The sequence below is a fragment of the Alligator sinensis genome, unplaced genomic scaffold, assembly GCF_000455745.1.
Source record: "Alligator sinensis unplaced genomic scaffold, ASM45574v1 scaffold520_1, whole genome shotgun sequence".
NCBI classification, from domain to species: domain Eukaryota; kingdom Metazoa; phylum Chordata; order Crocodylia; family Alligatoridae; genus Alligator; species Alligator sinensis.
Window position 1 is genome coordinate 279,080 of NW_005842064.1, and position 19,354 is coordinate 298,433.

Consider the following 19,354-nt stretch of genomic DNA (forward strand, 5'->3'; position numbering starts at 1 on the left):
ATGCCATGCCCCCATTCTCCTCTGTTGGCCTGGCTCTTGAGCTGGACTACACTTCTCTTGATGAGAAACCCAAGGGGGGGGGGTCTTAGCTGCAATGCATCATAGGAGATGCGCTTTAGGGCACCCAGAAGAGAGGGTTGCTGAGGACGTGGGGCCGGGAGGTGACCGATTAAGGCTCCCACAGGGCACAGTGGAAGCCACACTTTTGGCTTCCTTTTCCTAGCCGGAAGGAAGTATCTGGGCTTCCAGAAGGCTCATTTTTTCAGCCAGACGCGTCACCGCTCTAAGCCCCGTTTCCCATCAGAAACCCAGTTGCAAGGACACACTTTGCACCACTCCCAGCTAACGATGCACTTAGACTAGATGCCTTCCCAGGCCCTGACCCTGGAAATCAGCAGAGGCAGTGAATGCGGGCAGGGGTCCAGGCCACAGCAGAGGGAGCTGCAGGGTGTGGGGCAGTATGATGGGGAAGTAGCGGTTAGCAGGTGGCTGGGGCTGCTGCTGGTGCCTTGTCCTGTGGAGGGAAGAAGGGAGAGGAGCAGCAGGCAGTGGGGGCCTTCGGTCTGCCCTGTGACAGTGCCGGTGCTTGGCTTCAGTGCCCTGGCCCTACCCAGAGAGCGGTGCCAGGCAAGAAGGGCCAGTGCCTAGCAGGCACGGTGGGGGCAGCACAGCATCACTGCAGCTCCCAACCCAGATCCCTCCTTGCCCTATTCCAGGAAGACCATGCTGCTGGCCCAAATTGCGCATGCGTAAAGAATTAATGGGGGCCGGACACTCCGCTCTCTATCGCCACCTGTCGGCCACAAACTGGCACCGCGCTCCTCTCCTCTCCCCCCCTCCTACGCCGCATTCGCATTGGTCGGAGCCCTCCCTCCGGCCCAGCCAATCGGAGCCGCCTCACGTTGCCCTTCTAGTGCGTGCGATTGGGTGAGGGACTGACGTGTCCCTTTCCCCGCCTCGTTCTTTCCCCGCAACCCTTGTTCGTTAATGCGTTCTGATTGGCGGCGCTCTGCCGCTGATCTGTGCGACGATTGGCCGGCGCGGCAGAGGAAGGGTGGGGTGAGGTGAGGTGGTGTTTCCGGGGTAGAACGGAAGCACTGCGTGGGAGGCGGAAGTGCGGGTGCTCTGCGGAGGGTATGCAGGTGGGCCCGGCGCCTTCCCCGCCTGCCCGGGGTGGGGGGCCTCTCCTCCTGGGCCGTGTTCAGGCCGCCTCCTCCCCTGGCCCCCCTCCCCGCGCGGGGCAAGCGGGAGGGAGCTGCTCTGGTTTCCCAAGCGCCTCTGGAGCCGGTCGCAGGAGTCCTGCCGCGCTGGGTCAGGCCCTGCTCCGCCTTGCTCAGTGTCCAGCGCCCATGGGGCCCACGGGAGCGGTCGTTATCCACCTTCGCCCCTCGCTCCCGCCCGTGTTTTCTTTCTGAGCTGTTCCCAGTACCTGGTTGCTGTGCCGTTAGTAACCTCCTACGTTAAAGGTGGCTTATAATATTACTTAGTGGACATTGGCCCGCATTCCCCCATGGGCAGAGCTGAAACTTTGAAAAGTGGGGTGCAGATAGTGCAGAGGTCCTGTCACATAACACATTTTTTCCCAGGTTCAAAATAAACTTGAAGCTTTCCTGTGTCCTCGTGGCAGGGTATTTAGCAGAATTCTTTGGAATCTGACAGGGCTGCACCTTGAGCACTTCTGTCACGGCCTCAAACTTGCGACTTTTGAGCTGCCAGCCATGTGCCTTAGCACCCACGCTGCCTAAGCCCTGAAGTCTTACTGCTGTGCTAGGGGCCTCAGGCTGTCTTCTTTAGTTTAAGATTGAGGCGAAAATAAAAATAGCTTCATTTGGGATAACTTGAAAACAGTCTATGGGGCTGTGAAATGGGAGCATTGTTACCAGGAGCAGCTAACAGACAGAGGAATTGCAGATGAACGATTAGCTTGATTGCTGAAACATCAAGACCGTTAGAAAAGAGAGAAAGTTATTAACACGTCCGGAATTAAGAGTTTAGAAGTGATCCAGTAGGTCAGAATGAGCCATGACATCAACTGACTCCCTCAGCACTGCTGCACTTGAAATGCTGCAGCCACTGCCAGACTCGAAGGTGCAAGTGCACCTGTGCACCCCCTGAATGGATCTGCCCCTGCCTGTGTCGTACAGTGGCAGAGAGTGGCCACTGCAAGGGGGAGAGAGCAGAGTATGATCAGAGTTTTTCCCACTGTTGCGCTCTCACTTGCAGTCTCCAGCATTTAGGGTCTAACATGCTGTGATTCAGAGGCTGTGCCCCTAACTCTTGTGCTCAATAGCTACTGATGCACCTGTCCTCCAATAATTTGTTCGATCCCTTTTTGAATCTGGCTAAATTATCAGTCACCACGGCATCTGGTAGCAATGAGTTCCACACTGGAATTACATGCTGAATGAAGAATAACTTTCTTTTGTTAGTTTTAAACTCTTTACCTACTAGTTTTATTTTATGACCCTTAGTTCTCGTAGCATGAGACAGTAAATAATAAGTGCCTGTTCTCTTTCTGTGTTGCCCTTTTGAAGAAGTGAAACTTAAATGCTGAATTCTGTTAATAGGTTAAGGCTGGTGCTGCATTTGTGATAGCTGAACCTAGGCTGTGGGTTTCACTTGTTGTCTCCAGAGCTTTTTTTTGTTTAGAACTTTCTGAGCTTCTGTAGCAGTGGGTTTCCTTGTTCAGGTCAGTTTCCTGTGCACCTCATTCTTGGTCACCGTCTTTGTAGGACAGGTGGAAATCTCTTTGGTTTTCCTGCTGCTGACTTTTTACATCCAGACAAATATGAATCCAAACTTGGTTAATTAGTGCAGTCAAAATATAGACAGATTATGCTCACCCTTCTTCCATGATAACCTACAGACCACTGGGTACACAGTGCTTAAATCAATCTGCATTTGACAAAAGGAAATGCAGGAATTAATTTGATTCTGTATCAACTTTCCCATTCTCTGTTGCTGCCTCTGCTGCCAGCCAGTCCCCACCCCATATTCAGGATAGAGATAGCTGGATCTAATCATTAAAGTCTAGAGAAGAGAGAGTGAGGTTCTGTTCCTAGCTGTTGCCACTTATTTGCTGTCTTTCTTTGCAAGCCAATCCTCTGCTTTGGGCTTCAGTTTCTTTATGTGGTGGGTTTTTTTGTCCCCAATCATCCTCAAATTGTCCAGGAAATCGGAGCCTTGTCATCAGATCAGCACACAACAGAATAGACCTTTGCCCTCCATTAGGAACTGGAACCCCCTTGTGGGGACTGCCTCATTCAGTAGGAGCTGAGGTAGCAGGGAAAGTGCCGAAATCAGACACTTGAGCTTGGAACAGGAACTGCTGGGAGTTGGTAGAATGTCTGTGTGGGGCAGGCTGGAGAGGGTGATGGGTTAACTGGTTTTATTTATCAGGGCTTTATACCTGCAACAGACTCAACATGTTTCTTACGATGCGTGTCTCTTCCACAGGACTATCAGAATCTGCCAATTGACATCCAGACTAGCAAGCTCCTAGGTATTGATCTCTCTTTCACACTGGAGAGGGTGGGAGGGAGGAATTCTGGCACATTCACTTGCACTCTGAGTGTTTCCTAGTTTCTGAGATGCTACCATGAGCTGCCTTCTGCCTGACTTCAGATCAGCATGGCTAGCCATCTCTCTCTACACTCAGACCCAGAGCCCATGCCATTAACACATGCATGAGGGTCCTTCCACCTTGAAGTTTATGCTCTTTGCATACTGGGACTGTGTGTCCTCATTTCCTCTGTCATGGTTAATCCAGACAGAAATGGGGCTGAGTTGCCCTCAGTGGTGCTGCCTTGGTGTAGATCAGTGTTGTTGGGGTTTGTGTATAGGGCTAGTTTGACACTCCAAGGAAGGGCCCAGGATGGGCAGCAGCAGAGGGAGTCTCTCCTCCACAAACATGATTTCTCCTTGCTAGGGGGAGACAATTCCTGCTCCTTGGCCTGCCCAGTCCCCATCTCCTTCTTGTGAGATGGCCAACAAGGGAGGTACTCAGAATCAGCCATCTGATAGTCATTCAATTGCAGTGAGAGCACCAGACAGATCTTAGCTGGTTGGAATAGCATCTGCTTGCTGCCCTTCTGGTATGTAGCTGTCTAGTGTGAGGTTAGATGAAGGAATCCCTGTCCCGCTGGCAGTCTCCCAATCCAAGACTGGAAAAACATCTAGCCCCACCCCAGGTCTCAGTGGTGGCCTTCCTCTGACTTCCTCCTGCTGCAGACTGGCTGGTAGACAGGAGACACTGCAATCTAAAATGGCAGACGCACATGCTGCACATCCGCGAGAAGATCAACACGGCCATCCAAGACATGCCCGAGAGCGAGGAGATAAAGCAGCTTCTCTCGGGATCCTGTGAGTGGGACTCTTGGAAGGAAAAGGGGAGAGTGCCGTGGGTGCCTGACTGTATAAATATAGGGCTTCTTTGCCTATATTAGGTGCCTGGAGCTCACCTCAGCCTCTGGGCATCACTTAGTCATGGCTCCACTAGGCAGTTGGCTACCATGATTGCTGTAGCATGAGCGTTGCTGGTGAATTTGCCATCCAAAAAGCAGGGTGCTTGTGTGTTCCCTGCCAGACCTAACAATGTTTTCCATCCATTAAGCTTTTGCAGTAGATTTAAATCACTAGAGCAGGTCTATCAAAAATATGGCCTGCAAGGCTCCTGGAGGAATGGGGTCAAGCTGGGGTGGACCTACCACTAAACTGTCAGGTACAGAGCCCCACAGGAACCTGTGTCAGCAGCTGGTGGGTGAACAATCACTGTATTAACCTCCCTTCCAACATGCTGCCACTGCTTATCCCTTTGCTGTGGTCAGGTCTAAATATGGCCCACGAGGCTCCATGCAGTCCAGATATGGCTGGGCAGGAGTTCAGTTGAGTTTGACACCCCTGCACTAGAGTTGTCTAACCCTAAGATCATTAGTTATTAAAAGCCTTCCTTATTAAAGGGGTCAAAGAAACCCACCAACACATGTCCAGTGGCACAAGAGGCCCAGGGTGGCCCCTGCCTTGGTCCTGAGCAGCTGATAATGCACCACCCGCAGCCCTGGTAGTGACATTGGCACTCTCTCCAATTGCAGATATTCACTACTTCCACTGCCTGAGGATTGTGGACATTCTTAAAGGGACAGAAGCCTCCACTAAAAATATCTTTGGCCGCTACTCTTCCCAGCGCATGAAGGTAAGAGACAACAAAGGCAACACCAGAGGCAGAGACCAGAAAGCCCTGGATGCTCAGACTGGTCCTGGAATTTAATGCCCTGTTTCCCTTTCAAAGCAGATGGGGGTGGGGGCCAGGAAGCCTTTCACCTCTAGGCTGCTGGTTCAAACACAGCTTGAACCAAGAGTGAATAGAAGCTGTTGCTTTCCAGCAGCACCTGTGCAAATGAGCTATTCTCCACTCCCGGGGTCCATGTTACACAGACCACTGCTTCATCAGAGTGACTGTGGACCGCACTGCAGAGATGTGGGCATGGCAGAGAGCTGGCAGTGCTCTTAACCTTGTAGCTCTGGGCACCTTTCTGCATCCTTGAGCTTCCAGTCCCCAGGTGCACCAGTGTGCTAAGCCTATGCTCATTCCTTGGTTCTCAAACTGCACAGCATAAGGTTTCTTGCTCTTCTGGCTGCATCTTGTATGTTCTCAACCCCTTGTTCTCCCTTCCAGGACTGGCAGGAGGTTGTGTCCCTGTATGAGAAGGAAAATGCCTACCTAGGTAAGGCCCTGTAGCATGGGGACACTCGGGCATCTTGGAAATGTGCAGGAACCTGCCTACCCCAAGGGCCTCCCTGCTGTTGGACTGGAGAGCTCTTGGGTCAAGCTGCTGTTGCTGGTATGAGGCTGGCTGAGTTCCCAGCTGGTAGCACCTTACATGGCATGTGCCTGTTCCCAAATTATTAGCAGAGCATATCTCTCCTCTTCAGCTCCCTTAGTGTCTTGTATGTACATGTACCCCTCATCTGGTGCTGCCAAGGGTAAATAAAACAGCTGTCTTCACTATTATTGTGTATGGAGCTAAGGGGTGTGGGCAAGGCAGCATGAGGAAGAGCCTGGCAACAGTGATGTAAGCTCTCTGCCTGCTACTAGTATAGAAGCTTCAGGCTCCCTGTTCACTGATCCAGCACTGGCATGAATTTGACTTAACAGACATGGGGGAATAGGGTCAGACCCAGTAGAGAGGACACAGAGATCACAGTGAGTAGACCTGGGCTTGGCTTGCAGGGCTGCAGGTCGGCCTCTTTGATCGTGGGCCTGTTGACTGATGTGACCTTGAGGATGGGCCTGGTCAGTGCCTCAGATTTCTCCTCTTGTGACTTCTGCCCCTGTGCAGCAGAGCTCGCTAGCCTCCTTGTGCGCAACGTCAGCTATGAGATCCCGTCCCTGAAGAAGCAGATCAGCAAGTGCCAGCAGCTGCAACAGGAGTATAGCCGCAAGGAGGAAGAGTGCCAGCTGGGGGCTGCTGAGATGAGGGAACGCTTCTACACCTCCTGCAAACAGTACGGCATTACTGTGAGTCCCTCAGCACCTTCCTGTGCCTGGGGCATGGCCAGGCTGTGGCTAGATCTGCCCCACACCCTTCTGGGAGCTGAGTGAGCTGCCCATCCCTCTGATGTGTCTCCTAGCATCCTCCTGGACAGGAGTCATAACAGCCCCAGGGGCTGAGCACTCCATTGGGTCTCTCCTTTCCCAAAGAACCCCAGTCTCCTCCACTTCTCCTAAGAGAGACCCTTCCCCTTCCCCCAGGCCCTCCCTGGAAAGCAACACCCCCTGGCACTGAACACCACCCAGCATTGCACACTCAGTCCTAGGGGAATATAACTAGTGCCCTGAACTACATCCCTGATCTGCTGATGAAAAGGTCTCATCTGCCAGTGGCTGCTCTCTCTAGCCTCTCTGTTTAACATGGCCCAGGCTTGCCTTTGCCCCTCTTCCAGTCTGAGAGGGGCAGTGATGTGGGCACCTCAGTAAGAGACACCCATGTTGGAAAGTTGGGTCTCCCAGCCCTGGATTGGCTGCTTGCCCCCAGCTGGTGCCATATTTGTGCCTGTGGGTCTGCACACGTTGCCACTGATTGATCCCTCCAGATCTGTTTAATCCATTTCATCAGCCTCAGTGCCATTGTGTGATGCTTTGAGGTGGTGGTCCTTGCGTGGTCCTGCAAGTTCTAATATACCTGGGGTTGTCCCTGGCTGTCCCACTTCAGCATTCCCTCTGGGTCCAGCAGTCTTCTGCCCTTATACCACACTGTGTTTTCACAGGAGTCCTTCTCCTAGCCCATGATCTCTGCTGTGAAGCTGATCTAGGGGAACAAGAGTCTGTCCCATCCACCTGGCTGTGTTGGCTGCTTCCCATTGAGGGCTGTGCTTGGCTAGTGAGACGCTGCTGTGTGTCACCTGCTATCTGTTCTAATACTCATTCTTGCTCTGCAGGGGAATAATGTGCGCCGGGAGCTCCTGGCCTTGGTGAAGGACCTGCCATCACAACTGGCAGAGATTGGGGCTGGGGCCAAGGTGCTCTCAGAAGCCATCGAGCTGTACCAGGCCTGTGTGCAGTTTGCGTGCGAGAGGTAACCAGCCATGTGCATGGAGGGAAACTGAAGACTGATCCCTTTTCCCTTTTTCCTGCGCTTCCATCTGAGGCAGGAGGGGCATTAAAGGAGCCAAGTCCCCTGGAGCTTGTGACAGGAAGTCCCATGGCAAGGCACTTGAAGGGGTAGTAAGTGCTGTAGCCTTGCCAATAAATTCTGAAACTTTAGTCCCTGCTGCCCCCAAGCTCTGGTTTCACCCTTCATTAGTTGCTTGGTTACCTGGGAACATGCCACTGGAGTGCTTTGTTCTGGCAGCCTTGCAGGTTTCCTCACTGCTTGGGAGCATCTTTATGTATCCCCATTCCAGGCTGGGACCATCTCCTTTGCAGCAGAGACAAGCTTCTTGGTTTGCTAAACCCTCAGCCTAAGAGATACTCTCTGAGTTTTCCCCAGTAGGGGGGAGAGAGCAGTTAGCCGGTCTAAATTCAAGTAAAGTTGCAGCAAGAAAGATCACTTCAAAGCTTGTCCCAGGAAACTGTGTTTCTTTCCTCTGCGGCAGCCACCTTCACTTACCACTGATTGGGGCAAGGCTGTTTCATTAGTTCTGTCTGCGTCTACAGGTCAGTCTGGGGTCTTTCTGGTGTCAGGGGAGTTCCCCAGTATGGGCAGAGTTGAAGAACTTGCCATTCATTGGCAGGGCATAGAGGGGCACATGCCCCCCTCCCCCCTCCAGATTTCTGTGCTGATAGCAGGGCATGGAGCTGCAGCCTGGCTGGAACCAGGGCCCAACAGTGGTGGGAGTTGGGGTGGTGACGCAGTTTCTGCACCAATGACAGGGCGAAGGACTGCAGCCCAGCAGTAGTGGGGGTGGCAGTGGCAACACAGAGTTGTGTTCCCCCACTGTGGTGGCAGTGTGGAGTTGTGCCCCCACACTGGCAGCACTTGCGTGTCGCTTGTGTTGCCACTGATGCATAAGCCAGAACAAACTGTATGTGTGTGTGTGGGGAGATACAGATTGGGGTGCAGGTTGTGCGAACCTCTGTACCCTGGTGTTGATGCTGTCTTGTGCATTCCAGCTCCACAGAGCAGGTGGTGCCCATGCTGAGACACGTGCAGGAGTGTGGGGACACAACCATCTATGAGTGGAGGAAGGGGGTCAAGCCCACCACTGTGGAGCGCCCACACATGGAGGAGGTGTCGGAGCAGCAGGATGAGGAGGCGGTACGTTCCCAGAGTGGACTCAAATATCATTCGCTCAGGGCTAAGGGAGGTAGCTGAGCAGAGGGTACCCATGCCTCAGTGCCACATGAGCCCTTTTAGTTAGAGGAGCAGAGTGCAAGGGGGCATGTCATACCCACAGGCAGAGACAGTGAAGCCCCTCAGACTCCACCCACTGACTGCTGAGGTTCCAAACTCTAATTGTTCCCACTGACTGGAAGGGATGGTCCAAGGATCATCAGCTTGGAAACACTGAGACTCCTGGGTTCAATTCCCATCAAGGCTGACTCAGCCCTGGCTCTTGCCCAGGTAGAGAGGGTATCAGAGACGGGAGAATAGCAAGTCGTCTCTGCCCAGTATGGGCCTCAGAGAGGCTTTGGCCTGAGTCCTGGACCAGGATGTGCTTTCCCCTCCATGCTGTGGAGTGCTGTCTGTGGCCTAAGGTGGCTGCATGTCTGTGGTGGAGGAAGGAATCCCTTGATTTGAATGAGCATTGAGAGATCCTTCAGGTGTGTGTGCATGTGAATTCCTCTTCCTTTCTGTGTTCCCCAAGATGTCAGTGAACATCCTTCTCTGGAATTCCCAAATCACTTCCAGAGACAACAGGAAGTAGTTGAAGCCCAGAACAGATAGAGGAAAGTTCCCCCATGCTAGAGTCATGGGACAGAGAGAGCAGCTCATTCTGGAGCTGTCTTATCAATAGATCAAAGGGGGTGGAGGCAGTGCTGTCCAGGTACCTGGTATCAGGGACAGCTCACAGCTTCAGGGGGTGTCTTGGTCTTCTTGCAGATTGACTGGGGAGACTTTGCAGTGGAGTCGGTGCCAGTTCTGGATGCAGCTGATTATGGCATCTCCACTGAAGATGGAGCCCAGGTTGAAGAGATTGACTGGGGCATCTCGTTGGAGCCTGCCCCCCAGGTGAGTGGAGGCCGGGTGTGCCTTCCCCTTGCCCAGGAACCCTGCTAGGCTGTTAACTAGCAGCATGGGCTGTAGCCCTGCTTCGTCATGTCTGGGCCACTTGGGGGAGGCCAGGAAACCTCATGGTTAGAGATCTGGATTGGGACTGAGTAGACTTGTCGTGTTCCAAGCTCTGCTAGTGCCTTTCTGGGGCACTTTGGGCAAGTCACTGCCTGCTCTGGGCCTCAGTTTCCCCTCTATAAGTTAAAGGTAACCCTGTGTTGGATGGGCCAGTGGATCCACTGAGGAAGCGCACCCCGTGGGAGGTGGGCATTCTGGTTGGCATCTTGGCAACTCCTCTGTCAAGGCCAAGCCAGCACTGAGTGCTGCTTCCCTGGATCCTTTGGGGCAGGCCATCCGCTTCCTGGTGCTCCACACCTATTCTCACAGGAGGCTGGTTTTATCTTGCTGCAGGGAGCTGTCGGCGATGGGATCGACTGGGGCAGTGGGGACAGCGAGACGGTGCAGATCTCAGTGCTGGAGACTGGGACCCAGGGTAAGGTCTTTACAGCAGCAGGATATGGCAGGCCTGACTTTCTTCCTCCCAAGCTCTAATCTGAGCTGCTCATGGCCCTGTGGATGCTCCCCCTGGCAGCTGAAATGGCAGAGGAGCATGGTTGGCAGGAGAGTTTTTCCCAAAACCGCTGGCCTATATGAACCAAGGGTCTCAAATGAACTGGACCATCAGGATTCTGGCTGGTGCAAAATTTAGGAGGGAAGGGATCCCAACGGATGGAAAGATGGCCACTCAGGCACTTGGGCTGAATTTATCTCTGGAACACGTGGATCCAAACAGCAGGGAATGGAGAGAGTGTGACCACTAGAGGGTGCCCTGGGCTGTAACTTTGTAGCTAAGACAGCGATCAACCTGGGCTTGGAATGCTTAGGGTCATCTAAGGGGGGAGAGTGTTCACATGGAGAGCACTTCCCATGGGGCTTCCCCGTGGGGCAGATAGGCTTAACACTGGGCGTATCAGGCACTTTGCTTACCAACTGCAAAGCTCTGGGTAAGCGGCTCTAAATCCTGGGCATGCAGTTCCATGGAGTGCCCTGCCAGCCCTCATACAGTCCAGCAGAGTCTCCACTGCTCTGTCACTCACCCCCTCTTTCCCCATGTGCTTTTCCCGTTCAGTGTCAGAGGGAGTTGCCCGAGGCCCTGATGCTCTGACCCTCCTGGAGAACCCTGAGACCCGGAGCCAGTTTATCGATGAGCTCATGGAGGTACCTGCCCTGGGCTAATCTTTTGCCTTCCCCTAGTCCTTGCCTGAGAGGACCCTAAAGATCAGTACTTCCATGAGGGAAATCAGGAGTCCTGGCTTCCAGACCTGTCCCCCTGTTCTGACCATTAGCCCCCATGTCTTCCACCTTTTCTTCCACTCTTTCAAGGGCACTTGGTTGAGTGTCTGGAGCTCTGAAAGGTTTTAATAAGAGAGCTGGAGATAAATCATTCTCCTACCAATCTAAACCCATTGGCCCAGATGCTCCCCCACCCAGAGCTGACACCTAGGTAGCCTGGGCTGTGATGCTTTTTCAGGAGTCTCAGCTGTTCCATACCAGTGCAGCTGAATGGTCTCTTACAGATGCAGGTGGGCTGCCAGTGTGCACATCTCCCAGGGATGGGCTTGGGCCCCAGGCCTCTCCTTATCCAGCTTCCATTCCACCTGAACACAAGGTGGGGATGACTTGCCCCACAACTGCCCAGCACAGTCATTTCACACTGTCATCTTGTCCAGCCCCCTGCTCAAGGCAGGATCAGCCCTGATCAGTCCTGACTAAACCATCCCAGACAACTATCTGTCTAGCCTGCTTCTGAAAATTTCCAGGGATGGAGATTCCACAACTTCTCCATCCAGCTTCTCCAACAGTAGCCTGTTCCAGTGTTTGACCACCCTCGTAGTCAAACAGTTCCTCCTGAAGTCCAACTTAAAGTTCCTCTGCTAAAGCTTGAGGCCATTGCTCCTAGCCCTGTCCCCTATGGCAATGATTCTCAAACCTTTTAGACTCAAGGCACTCTTGGATATACTCAGAGCAGCCTTTGGAAAATGCCAGCTCTTTGTTTTCACTTTTTTTTTGACTACAGAAAAATAATAGAACAATTCTTTTATTGCAAATAATTCAGAAAGCTCACAGCTGGGAAGAATGTGTTTGCCATTATGGATTCTTATTTGAAATCTCTGGGTTTACCATGTAAATCATGTTTGCACACCAAAAAGTGCCAACATTGTGTGGCACTCCACAGCCCTTTTGAAATGGTCTTAAGGCACCCCAGGGTTCCACAGCACCCTGGTTGAAAACCAGTGCCCTCTGGCCTCAGAAAAAACCCATCTCCATCCTCTCAGTAACTGCTCTTCAGGTATTTGAAGACTGTTATCAAACTCTGCCTCAGTCTTCTCTTCTTTAGGTCCATGATGTTCATGAGGTTTCCTTTACCAGGCTTCTAGCCCGATAACATAAAGTCTGTTTCTAGGCTGCACCCTATGAGTAGGGAACAGGCTTGTGCTGGGGTGCTGCAGAGCCTGTGTCCACTGACTTTTTAGTTCTGAAAACACAGAACCTTCTACCAAGGGCTGCAGAAACTTGGGAAGGAGCATTCTTGGCTCTTTAAATCCCTCCTTTGCCTGCAGAATTTGGTGGCCTCAGGAGGATGTAGAATTCCCTTGTTACGGCTTGCTCCCCACTCACTGTCTCTCCTTCCCTCCCCAGCTGGAGACCTTTCTATCCCAACGCATTGTGGAGATGAGTGAAGAGGCTGATGTTCTATCTGTGAGCCAGTTCCAGTTGGCTCCACCTATCCTGCAGGGCCAGACTACGGAGAAGGTGGCAGACAGTCTGTCAGTCATCCAGGACCTGATTGGGCAGCTGACCAACCTACGGATGCAGCACCTATTCATGATCCTCGCCTCCCCAAGGTCTGTGGGCCAGGCCCCCTGCTGGGAGACTTCTGGGCATTCCTTTGAGGGTAGCAGAGATCCCCATGCTGGGGGGGTGGGGCACACTGGCCCCTGGGTGATGGAAAGTATTGGAGTGTAGCAAACAGGGCTGGAAGGGCCCTCAGGAGATGGTCTAGTCCTACTGTCTGCCAAAGGCAGGACTATCCCTGCCAAGTATTTGTCTAACCTGCCCTTGAAACCTTCCCATAATGGAGCCTCCCTGGCTATCCCTGAACGGGACATCCAGATTTGAACTGTGAACCTCATAATGAGTAGTGAACTGCACTACCCCCTCCCCCACTGGTCAGGTTGGGCTGCCTTCCCAGAGGCAGCACACTGGTGTGAGCAGGGGTGTCTGGACTGAGATGGTAAGGGATGGGAATAAGACTGGTGCTCTTGGGTGGAGTTAACAGAGTGATCTCTATTCATGGGATTTGGGTCTGCCTGGGCAGGTACGTGGACCGCGTGAGCGACCTCCTGCGGCAGAAGCTGAAGCAGGCAGACTTGCTAGTGCTGAAGAAGGAACTCATGGTACAGAAGAGGGAGGCGGCGCTGGCAGAGCAGGGTGCCTTGGAGCCCAGGCTCGACCTGCTTGTACAGAAAACCAAGGAGCTGCAGAAACTAGTAAGAAGTGGGAAGGGCCTTCTATGCAGGGCACGTGCTCTTCCTGTGACTTGGGACTCTGAGCCAGCTCTCACCCACCCAGTAGCCTCCCTTCACAGGACCCGGGGGAGTGGGACTTGAGACCAGTTCTGAGACACAAGACCTGCACCTCACTGTGTGTTGCACTTGTTGCTGACAGTGAGTCTAGCTGCACCCAACAGCTGTCCCACAGCAGAGCTCCAGAGAGCATCCCTGGGCACTTACCACCCACTACATAGCTCTTTTGGGTGTGGAGATTGGGAACCAGTGGGTAGGACTTATTTCTTGGCAGCAGGTTGCAATTTAGAAGTACTGCATAAGCTCTCACCCACATGGGATGCAATGTCCCAGTATTAGGCAGCCTCGGCATCAGCTGTCAGATGCATGGGACCTGTTCTCTCTGTCTCTCAGAGCACAGGGCCTAAGTCAAGCCCCTGAAACCTAAGCGCCACTCTCCCTAAACACCTGTGCCATGTGTGGGATCCTGATGCCCACTCTGACTATGCCCTGGATGTTGCTTCTCTCTTAGTAACTCCTTCAGGCTTTAACCCTGTAACTCTTTTCTTTCAGATCGAAGCAGACATTTCCAAACGGTACAGCGGGCGACCTGTGAATCTGATGGGCATGTCCCTGTGATGCCCCCTCTGCCACCCAGCGTTACTACCCTGGGGCTGGAACAGGGGTCACCCCATGGAGTTGGAACAGATAAGACTTTCCCAGTGCTCCACCACCTGGGACTTGCCAGTTTGTTGCTCACGTTTTAATGAGGAGGTGTTTCTAGGCACTGGGCTTTACAGCTTGTGGCCTTCCTATGGCTCCGTGCAGGTGGGAAGGGGTTGCTTTAATAAAGCAGGGGAGCCTGCTCCAGCCCCTGTCCCGGCTCCTGATTTTGAGGTGCACACTACTTTGTCTGACCAGGCTTTGGGGTCCCTCACTCTGCTGGGATAGACTTACCCTCCATATGCATCACTGGATTCTGGTCCTGCCCCTACCTGAGCAAGGAGGTCCACCTCCTTGTCTGAGTCCTGCACATTGCTCCCCCGACCCTTAGGAACACATCCTGCACAGTAGCAATTGGCTCAGTGCACAGGGCTTCAGGCAGGGGTCAGAACGTGATACAGGCCTGACACCAGGGGACTGTGGTGTAACAGATCCCTCTCTTCTCCACCCTTCTTCAACCCCTTACCTGCCTGCCACTGACCAGGTCAGCTCCCAGCACTGGCCTCCTGCACCCACCTGGCCTTTAGCCTGGGGTGGGGATGAAATCAGCCAACAGAGTGGTACTCTTTGTAGCCTGGCCAGTGCTCCTAAATTCTCCTCCCCCCATCACCACCCTGCCAGCTCCCTGTTGGCAGAGCACCCACTGGTGACACAGAGCCATGTCTGTGCCTGGCTGCGGGCCCTGCAGTGCCCCCACCCTCGCCATGCTCTGAGGGAGGCTTTTGGGGTGGGCGGGGGGGGGAGGAGATTTGATTTTAATTTCATAGCAGAGCAGTTGATTCATGGCTCTTTGTCGCTGGCGTTGACTCCCGTAATGACTTTCCATCAAAATGAAAAGTAAAGGCCGCCCCCTCCCTGCTGCCTTTCAGCCGTCCCGGACAGTGAGTGATGGCCCCTATTAATCACCGACCCCGCGGACACACGCTATCCACAAGAGAAGGGGGAGAGAGATAAGGCACTGGGAACCGCTCCGATCAATTAATGTCAAGCGGCGTCACCCCTCCAGCCCCTCAGCCTCGCCCCCTTTGGGGGGACGGGGAGAGGGAAAGGAGCGTTGGTGCCTCCCGCACTCGTTGCACTGTTCTCAGGAGAGGGAGTCCAGTCTCATCCTTCTCCCCTTTCTACTGTGCGCTAAGCCGGGAAGGCCCTGCCCTGCAGCCGCTGGCTGCACTTCAGCTGGCTGAGGGCGTCCCCATGGGGCCACATCTAGCCAGCACCTGCTCTCCCAGCCCCAGTCTGCTTTCTCCCCCATGATGTCACCGCACCCCTTGCCATAAGTCATTGGTTCCTGTCATGTCTGCTGTCCCGCCTTCTGTTATCTCTCAACAGCCCATTGGTTCCAGCTCGTCATTGATCCCACCTCTCACTTGGGTAGTGGATGCTACCCAAGGCTTCAAAAGAACCACCTCCCCCCCCAACCTCCCCTTCAGCTAATGCAGGGTTCTCCCAGAGGTGGGGAGGGCCTGCCCTGCCCTCTTGGTGATTGGGGAAAGACCCACCATGTGCTTGGCACTGTATAAGCAGAGAGGAAGAGCTGCCCCTGTCCCTAAGGACTCCTGGTCTGAACAGCCAAGGGGTCAAGAAGGGATACAACTGACCAGCAGAGAGTTCTGGACAGCGGCTGTCCCTCCTGTGATTGCTTTCCAGGGTAGGCCAGGCAAGGGGTGGGGTAAAAAAGAAGTGGGTCGGGGAAGCAATGAAGGAAAATGTTGGCTTGCTTGTGTCCAGGCTCAGATTCCAGTGGTGAGGCAGGGGAGAGGTGAGGCAGAGGTGTGGCTGGAAACAGAGGAGGGGTCTGAGGCTATGAGACTGAGGGAGCTGTCAGCTATGGCCCTGGGACTCCCCCAGGATCGGAGCAATGCACAAATCCTATTGCTGCAGTCTCAGGTAGCTGAGAAGTCCCTGAGCCTTGGGTCTTAGCCTGGCCTGTGAAGAACAGTGAGGGGCTGTGCCCCCTGGTGCTGGGATTGCAGCTGGGGATAGGCTGCCCTGAGCAGAAAAGAGATCTTTGCCCTTCTCCCCACAGTGCAGGGGCCTGGAATCCCTGTGAACTTCACCTAGCTAATGCTGTGATGCCAGGGGCCTGCTCCCAAGCCTGTGGCAGCCAAGGGGTAGGCTTCCCACTGAAGTCAGGGGAGGAGGCCCTTGTTGAGCTGTCATGCTACAGTCACAGTGACCCAGGCTTCACAGTTTTCCATTGCAGAGCCCTGGTTCTTCCTGGGCCCAGTCACATGGCCAGCCTCCTTCCTACAGCTGGGCAGGGTGCAGGTTGTCACCTGGCTGGTGGGGTCAGGCACTGAGCTGCCTCGACTTCAAATGTTGACCTGTAATGCTGTTGTGTGAGGGCAGGCACTGTCCCTGGGGCCTTCCTCTGTCGGCCCTTGTTCTGAGGGCCCCTTACTAGCTCCAAGAGGTCCAGTGGCACAGGTGTAGCTCACTGATTTCAGGAGCTGATGTGCCTGCTGCTGCACCTGTGCTCTGCTCATGCCAGTGAAGCTTAACCCCACTGGCTGATGTGAGCCCCTCAGGGCCCCAGGAAGACTCCTCTGTTCTTCACACACATTTATTTTGTATAGTGCTGTATGTTCATTGCAGGGCTGTGTTGTTCTTGGCGTGGTACAAGCATTGGCTTCTGGGAGCCATCACAGATCTTGAGACTAGCCTGTTCTATGTACGTGTCCCCAGCTGCCAGTGCATGTCCTCTCTTCCCTGTAGGCACTGAAAAGAGTGACTTAACTTTTGGAGCTCACATTGCAGTATAAATCTAAAACTGGAGGGGTGGGGAAGGGCAGTGGTGGTTGGAATGCCCTGGAGACATCCATATATTCACAGCAGGAGCCAGCCTTCCTCAGACTACCTGAGCCATTGCCGTGGAGGAAACCCTTCTGAGGTGAAGTCAGCCTCTGCCAGCAGGCAAGCAGTCGTGGTGATGCAGACAACTGTCTTACTTGGACCTGGACTCTAGAAGCAAAGACTGGGGCACTACTGCCTTGGTCTGGATTTGGACCTTGTAGCCTGGGGTTGATGAAGTTGCACCACAGATAGGGCTGTCTGTTCCCCTGAACACTTGTATAAATAGCAACAAGTCCTCTCTACAAACCTATTTCCTGCAGCCTACCCCTGGCAGTTACCCTGCCACACACATGCACCTTATCCTAATTCTCTCCCCTCCCCAGTCAGGTCCTTTCTCCACCTTGCTCCCAGGTTTGGAATCAGACCAGTCTCTGCTCTGCTGCTGTCACTGCACCAGTTGTTCCAGTGCTAGAGCTGGCCTGGGCCCACAGTGGTTCCTTCACACGTCACTTGTTCCCCTGTGAATCTCCAAGCCCTCCTGAGGCTGCAGCCCCCTTCCTCCCTCACCTCAAAATGGACTCAACAGGGCCTGGGCCCCTTGTATAGCTGGCAGCAGCCCCAGCTAAACCGGCTTCTTGGGGTGGAACAAGCCCAGCCCCTTTCCTACCAATCTCACGGGTCTGTCCCCTGAATCAGGTGGGATCCTGTGGGCACCATCCCCTGCTTTCTGCCTTGGCCTTCACATACATCTCTGCTGGGGCTGCCATGCAGCAGGCATGCTCTGCCGAACAGTCTCCCAAGAGGCCCCATGCCCTGCAGCCCTAGAGATCCGCTTTGTATGGCAGACAGTCCCCTAGTGAAGAGTGGGTGGGGGTCGCAGGGTCCCTGCCTGTCTCAGCTAGGGCTGACTGGTGGGGTTCCACATGGCCCTTCCCCAGGTGAGGTCTCTTCCCCTAGCAGAACAACAAAAAAATGCTTTGTGCCTTGACTTGCATGGCAGAGAAACTCCTATGCATCACAGTGCCCCAGCTTAGCTTGGCAGAAACCTTCTTTGGTTCAGCATGGCAGAGATGTGCCCATCTCCTGCAGCTGCAGGGAAGTATCCCCAACCCCAGTGCCCTGGCCCAGCAAGGCAGAAGCATTCTCATCTTCCCCAATTCCCTACCTCAGCACAACAGAGGTGCCCTATTCCAGCATGCCAGAGAGTCCCCAGTACCCTACTTAGCTCAGTGTAGCAGATAACTGTCCATCCCTCCCCAGGTGCCCTAGCCCAGCACAAGAGTAAAACTCTCCCCCAACATCCTAGATTAGCTTGTCAGAGATATTCCATCCCCTCTTCCCTAGCTCAGCACAGCAGGGATGTCCGTGTGCCCAAATGCCATGGCAGAGATGCCCTAACCCTTGTCCCCCAGCTTAGCATGAATGAGGTGCCCCTGCCTCCCTGGTGTCCTCCCCCACCATAGCAGAGATACCCCATCCCCTCTCCCCTAGCTCAGCCCGGCAGAGACATGCCAGCTCAACATGGCAGGGATGGCCCAGACACCCTAGTGTTCTAGCTCAGCATGGCAGACATCTTTCGGCTGCTGTCCCTTCACTCCCAGCCAGGGTCCCTGTGCCCAGCGCAGCCTCTCTGCCCCCTTCAGCCCTGTCTCTTCCCATTCCCCATGGAAATAAATATTGTTGGCGTATTTAAACTTCATCACCGTGTCTAATAAAAAGTTCTGGGCTATTTCCCACCTTGGCGATCCATTAATGTCGCCCAACTGCCCTATCCCCGCGGCGCGCTGCCTCCACCCCCCGGGCCCCCCCCCCCAAGAACCCCACGCGTGGCACAGCCATTTGTCAAATGTGCCCGCAGGCTGCGCTTGGCTGTGTGTGAAAGGACGAGGCGCCACTGCAGGAGAAGGTGAACATGAATAAAGGGGCTATGCAAATTGCTGCTTAATCTGCAGAGAAACACCCAGGCTTTGGGGAGACTCTCATTACTCCTCTTAACTGTGATTAACGGATGAATTAAATGGTGCCCTTAACTCTTTCCTGGCTGGAGGATGACATGCACCAATCCCTCCTCCCCTCCCCACCATGCATACCAGTGCAAGGAGAATGGGAGTGTGATGGAGACATGGACATTTGCTCCCCCCTCCCACCATGCTGAAGCAGGAAGTAGCCCTGGAGCCTGGTGATGCAGAGGGTCACTGGGCTGGAGGCAGGGAAGGGTAAGAGGGAAAATACTCTTTCTCTTCCTCCCCTCTCCTACCCACTGCTGGGCCAAATTCAGTCTTGCCCTGTTGCTGTCCTGGCCCTGGGGCATCATAGTAATAAAGGCATTATGCTGGCAGCAGTCAGAGCTGGGATCAGGGCCCTGTCATGCCACGTGCTGTATGTAGATTCTCTGACCTAGGGAACTCACCCTCTGGCTAGACAAGCTCTGTGTGATAGCAGCATCCCCAGCACAGATTGGGGGGCTGGGGGCCTGAATGAGTCTGCCAAGGACCCTCTGGCTATGCCAGTAATTGAACCTACATCTCCATTCCAGTGTTTAAATCTTCTAGGCAAGCT

General features: G+C 53.9%; 1 protein-coding gene across 3 annotated transcripts; it reads left to right on the plus strand.

The window, feature by feature from the left end:
• The first annotated feature begins 1,053 nt into the window (after window positions 1-1,053).
• On the plus strand, window positions 1,054-14,149 carry CDK5RAP3 (CDK5 regulatory subunit associated protein 3). Of its 3 annotated transcripts, none has more exons than XM_006023267.2 (14): window positions 1,054-1,142; window positions 3,457-3,502; window positions 4,231-4,362; window positions 5,091-5,191; window positions 5,675-5,723; window positions 6,339-6,517; window positions 7,438-7,574; window positions 8,612-8,756; window positions 9,543-9,671; window positions 10,125-10,206; window positions 10,843-10,931; window positions 12,414-12,619; window positions 13,093-13,264; window positions 13,853-14,149. In XM_006023267.2, the coding sequence occupies exons 1-14, from the start codon at window positions 1,137-1,139 to the stop codon at window positions 13,916-13,918; spliced, it is 1,539 nt and encodes a 512-aa protein (XP_006023329.1). In that variant the 5' UTR covers window positions 1,054-1,136; the 3' UTR covers window positions 13,919-14,149. The 3 variants fall into 3 exon arrangements, with proteins under 3 accessions (XP_006023329.1, XP_006023330.1, XP_025059568.1); XM_006023268.3 differs by having other exon boundaries at window positions 1,094-1,134; XM_025203783.1 differs by lacking the exon at window positions 1,054-1,142 and adding an exon at window positions 1,179-1,466.
• The last annotated feature ends 5,205 nt before the right edge of the window (window positions 14,150-19,354 follow it).

What these genes read in the sequence shown, in the direction of transcription:
- CDK5RAP3 (XM_006023267.2), top strand. An exon ending in GAAGGAAAATGCCTACCTAG is followed by an intron (nt 5,724 to 6,338) that starts GTAAGGCCCTGT and finishes GCCCCTGTGCAG; the next exon opens with CAGAGCTCGCTAGCCTCCTT. An exon ending in CCAAGGAGCTGCAGAAACTA is followed by an intron (nt 13,265 to 13,852) that starts GTAAGAAGTGGG and finishes CTTTTCTTTCAG; the next exon opens with ATCGAAGCAGACATTTCCAA.